The sequence below is a fragment of the Geospiza fortis genome, unplaced genomic scaffold (assembly GCF_000277835.1).
Source record: "Geospiza fortis unplaced genomic scaffold, GeoFor_1.0 scaffold213, whole genome shotgun sequence".
In the NCBI taxonomy this organism is placed as follows: domain Eukaryota; kingdom Metazoa; phylum Chordata; class Aves; order Passeriformes; family Thraupidae; genus Geospiza; species Geospiza fortis.
The window spans coordinates 1,827,337-1,832,380 of record NW_005054399.1 but is presented as its reverse complement, the minus strand read 5'-3'; the positions used below and the strand labels follow the sequence as shown (position 1 = coordinate 1,832,380).

Below are 5,044 nucleotides of genomic sequence, written 5' to 3'. Positions count from 1 at the left end.
GGAGGGGAAAAAAAAAATAAAAAAAAAGATATAAAGCAGATTTCCCCCAACCCCAAAATAATAAAAAAGAAATAAACTTTAACAAATATATATTTAAAAGATTTAAAAATATTAGCAATTATATATAAAGCAGTTTAAAAGAAATCAAGAGAAAACTGGATTTTAGCTTGAGAAAAACTATTAGATTATACTAAGCTGTGTGTCTTGTGGCAAACTCATTCTAAGAGTAGCACAATATTTACCTTTTCTCTGGGTGGAAGGTACGTGCGAGCGGTTCTGGTCGGGTTTTCCGTTGGGATTCAGTGTCGCGTCTTTCTTTTTCCACCGTTACGAACTCAAAGGATGTGCCTTGTTTTATGGAGGTTTTTGTTAATTCTTACACCGGAGGTGTTTCATTTCTTTTGGAGTGTCTTCAGGGTTTGGTTCGGTTTCTTTTTCTCGCTTTTGTTGTCGGTCTGTGTCTGGGTGCGTGTGGGTGTGCGTGGGTGTGCACGCAGGGTGCGTGTGCCCGGTGTGTCCCGCGGGATGCACCGCTGTATATTCCTGTACAAACTGGAGTTGGAGTCTGGTTCAGTCGCTTGAGTCCTGATGAATGCATTTTTTGCTTGTGGTTTCCAAACAAAAGTGTTGCTGTTCCTTTCTTTCTCTCGAGACGTGGAGTGGTCTCTCCCTCCTTCCCTCTCCCCACCTGCCCTGTCTCCCCTGTCTCTCCTGTTGTGGTCGCTGATCCAGATGTGTTTGGCACAACTTTGAAATTTCTTTTGAAAAAAAAAAACCAACAAAACACAAAAAAATAGACTTTAAAAACAATTTAAAAAAATAAATAAATCACCCGCCTGAAAATATCTGTTGAAAAGAAAAAAAAATATGTATCTAAAAAAAAAAATCCATAAAGTTCTACATGATGGATATATACATATATATATTTTTTATGATTAAGTTATGGACTCTGTATCGTATCCCATCTGTCCAGCTCTGCATCTTGGTGCTGCTCCCTGCTCTTCTGTGCTTAGATTTCACCTCTACTCGTCTTTATTCTTCCTATTCTGAATTGTAGATGGCTCGTGGTGCTGTGAAGACGTTTGCTCCTATACCAAGTCTGGCAACAAATATTTAAACAAAAATAAAAAAATAAAACCCCTGCCGGGCTGCCACCACTGTTTGTGTCCCCAAGCCCTCCCAAGTCCTCGTGGCGTGCTGGGTGTTTGTGCTGCACAGTCTGAGGGCAGCCCTGGGTGCCTCTGTGGGGTGCTGGGGCCTGGCTGGGACCTGTTCCCCATGGAGTGCAGGGCCCAGGCACTTCAATTTTCACCCCACGGGGCCAGTGCTGGCTGCTGGCTCCCTGCAATAACTCACACCGGGCAGGAACAACTCTCTGCTTTTATTGTCAATGAAGAAATAATCAAATCTATATTACAATCTTAAAAACAGTAGAAAATGTGAGTAAAAATGCAACGGAGGCTTTTTGTCTTTAATGTGGAGACCATTATTACAGGGTGGTGAACAATGGGCTTGTGGAACTTGATTTGAGAACTAGCTGTGGCATAAAAATCGTACCTGGCTACTCAAGGAAACACCTCTTCCCAGCTGGATCGGCCCGGCGCCTTGGCAGTAAATTAAATACTAGAGACAGAAAGGGGTCGGGTGCCCACCCAGGGTACAGCCTAAAGCTCAGTCCTGCCACGGACAGGGGCCCAGCCTGTCCCCACAGGACACACGGATCTGTCCAGTCCTGGCACTGACACTGAGCCCCCAGGCCCAGTGTCACCCCAGCCCCAGCCTGGGGGTGTCCCCAGCTGGGGGGACACAGGCAGAGGAGGGTAGTGGCACTGAAGAGCTTCCTCTTTTCCAACCATGTGGGGCAGATCTGAGGGAACACCTGGAGCGCCCGTGGGGCAGAGCTGTCCGGAGAGCCGCCGGCCGAGGGGCAGCAGCAGCAGGCAGTGGTCGGTGCAGGAGGAGCTGCAGCAGTGGTTTCAGTGGTGTGGCCACCCACAGGCCGATGGAGGGGAGAGTTTTTGGTCTTTCAGTGTGCAGGACTCGTGTGACGCTCTCGTTAGCACGTCCAGACCTGCAGACAGACAGCAGCACCGCAGGCAGTGACTCCTGAGCAGCCCTGTGGGCTTCTCCTCAGCCCCACAGAGCTTCCCTCTGCACTGCCAGCACCCACAATACTGTCAGGAGGGAAACCTCCCGCCCCTGGAGAACCATCCCCTTGTTTCAAAGAATCCCAGAATCATTAAGGTTGGAAATGACCTCCAAGATCATCAAATCCAACCTGTGACTGATCCCTACCTTGTCCCCCAGCCCAGAGCACTGAGTGCCACAGAGTCCAGTCACTTCCTGGACACCTCCAGGGATGAGGATTTCACCACCTCCCTGGACAGCCCCTTCCTTAGCAACATTTCCATGACGAAATTCTCCCTGATGTCCAACCTGAACCTCCCCTGGCCTAGTTTGAAGTTATGTCCTCTTGTCTGGTCACTTGTTCCCTGGCAGCAGAGCTGAACTCTCACCTGGCTGCACCCTCCTGTCACTTTGACTCCTAACTCATTTAATGCCTAACTCCAGCACTGGACGAGCCCAGACCAGCAGGAACAGCCTGAGCAGACCCACCTTTACAGTGCTGTCCACGGCACCGGAGAAGAGGCGGCCACGGGACACGGCCAGGGCGGTGACACTGCCCTGGTGGCGCAGCAGGGTCTGGGTGCAGATCATGTTGTCCATGCTCCACACCTGCGGGGACACACGGGGAGGTGAGCCCAGCACAGCTCGGAGCACCGCGAGGGACAGGGGATGCTGCATGTCACGGGTGACACGGGTGACACAAGTGACACACAGAGGCCCCTGGGGTTCCCCCCGCCCTTCCCTCGGGGCTCCTGGGCTGTCCCAGGCTCTGGGTCCGGCCCCACACACGCACCCTGAGCGAGCGGTCGTAGGACGCGCTGAAGACTTTGGTTTGATCGGGCGTGGAGATGACGGCGAGGGCGTACACTGTGCCCACGTGCCCGGTCAGCGTGCGCACCTGCTCCTTGGTCTCGATGTCCCACACCTGCGGGGACAGCTGGGCTTGGGCATCACACTGTGCTGAGGCCACCCAGCTCCCCTCTGAGAGCTGTTCCTGCCTCCATGCACAGTGCCAGGGGGTGCTGTGCCCCAGGGGACAGCCAGAGCCAGATGCTGTGCCCAAGGGGACAGCCAGAGACAGGTGCCCACCCCCAAGCCCCTGTGCCCAACCCATACATGGATGAGGTTCTCCTGTGCCCATCCCCAAGCCCTGTGCCCATGCCATATGTGGATGAGGTTCTGTGCCCATCCCCAAGCTCTGTGCCCATGCCATACATGGATGAGGTTCTCCTTTGCCCATCCCCAAGCCCGGTGCCCGTCCCATATGTGGATGAGGTTCTCCTGTGCCCATCCCAAACGTGGATGAGGTTCTCCTGTGCCCATCCCGAAGCCCAGCAGCCCGTGCCATACGTGGATGAGGTTCTCGTAGGTGCCACACACGATGTGGTGGTTGGTCACGGCGATGGAGTAGACGCTGCCTCCCGACGTCTGCAGCACGTGCACACACTCCAGGTTCCGGATGTCCCAGATCTGAGAGAGGTGGAGCAGAGGCAGGATGAGACCCTTCTCCCCAGGGGAGATCCCTTGCAGCCATTCTGCCACACACAGAGTCAGCCTGGCTCCCCGTGTGCCCAGATCACACCTTCAGGGACAAATCTATCCAGCTGGGAATGTTCAGCACTGCAGAGCAAATCCCTGTTATCTTATTTAGCTGCCCAACTTTAAATATGCAGGCTGGAAAAGTTGTGTGGAGACTTCACACCCTTTGTGTGTGACTGCACACACAGCCCAGTCCTTGACAGCACTAAAACCCAACGCAGACAAATTAACAGAGATTCATTAACACGGAGAAAGGCAACTTCCAATTTTCCTGCGTCCCCCAGACAGTTCACCCCTGAGAGGTGACCTATTCACCAGAACCTGAGCCAGCACAGAGGAGGGAGGGCACTGGGAACCCTCACACGGATTTATGGTAGCTCTGCAGCCAGGCAGTGACCTTCCCCCGTTATCAGCAGGAGTGTCAGTGCAGATAAGGCTGCAGCAGCCTCGAGGCGCCACGGCTGAGGCCCCAGTTTGTCCCAGTGAGCCTCCCCAGCAGCTCCCGAGGCCCAGCCTGCAGAGATGCAATCAGCACAGGAAAACCCCTCGTGTCAGCAGTGCTCTCACATCCCAGCAGCTGCCTCTGGTGCTGCTGCCCCAGTGCAGAGCCCAGAGGGGGACAGGGAGAGGGGCTCAGGGTGTCACCAGCACTCAGTCCCACCTTGATGGTCTGGTAGGATCCACTGTACAGGTAGTTCTGGGAAGCCACCAGCGCTCGAACCCAGTGGTTGAGACCTGTCAGCTCCTTCTTCAGCTTGAGCTCAGTTCCCACAATATCCCACACCTGTGGAAAGCAGGGACACACACAGGAATCTCAGTGGGGCTGGGCAGGACACAGCAGTGCCCACCTTCCCTGCCCACCCTGCCCGAGGCCCTCACAGCTCTTGTGGGGATCCTTGTACCAGCTCTCCTGCCTGATGGGAATCGCCTGATCCCACTGACTTGCAGATAAAGCCCAGAAACTGCTGAGCAAGCACATTCCCTGAGGGAGCCAGCCTGGAGCCTGCATTATTGCTGGCAGAGACCCTTCCCTAGCAGAGCCACGGGCTGCAAAGCCCAGACCACAGCTGCAGCAAGGAACTGCCCTGCACTTCCCCTCCCACCCCTGGCACACAGCGACTGCCAGAGCTCACTCCCCCCTCTCTGAGCCTGCCTGGCTCATTGGCAGGAACTGGCCAGGGATGACAAACCCAAAGGCCCCAAATTCTCCTTGTGCTGTGTGGCTGCTCCAGCCTTGAGCCCTCTCCAGAGCTGAACCACTCCAGGCCCCAGATAAAGAAAAGAGCACAGTCCTCTTACAGATGGACGGGCCCATAAGCTGTCTCACCAGGAGCTGGAAGCACAACCACAGGAATCTAGCCAAGGCTTTAAAGGGCAG

At 54.2% G+C, this 5,044-nt stretch overlaps 1 protein-coding gene across 1 annotated transcript in view; it reads right to left on the bottom strand.

Moving 5' to 3' along the window:
• Nucleotides 1–1,361: 1,361 nt before the first annotated feature.
• TRAF7 (TNF receptor associated factor 7) overlaps nt 1,362–5,044 on the bottom strand; it is a 25,340-nt gene continuing 21,657 nt past the window's right edge. Inside the window, exons 17-21 of the mRNA XM_005426013.3 lie at nt 4,328–4,450; nt 3,478–3,597; nt 2,921–3,052; nt 2,617–2,736; nt 1,362–2,071 (exon numbers count right to left, since the gene is read on the bottom strand). Coding sequence (XP_005426070.1) covers nt 2,057–2,071; nt 2,617–2,736; nt 2,921–3,052; nt 3,478–3,597; nt 4,328–4,450 — 510 coding nt within the window. The 3' untranslated portion in view covers nt 1,362–2,056. The remainder of the gene's footprint in view (nt 2,072–2,616; nt 2,737–2,920; nt 3,053–3,477; nt 3,598–4,327; nt 4,451–5,044) is intronic.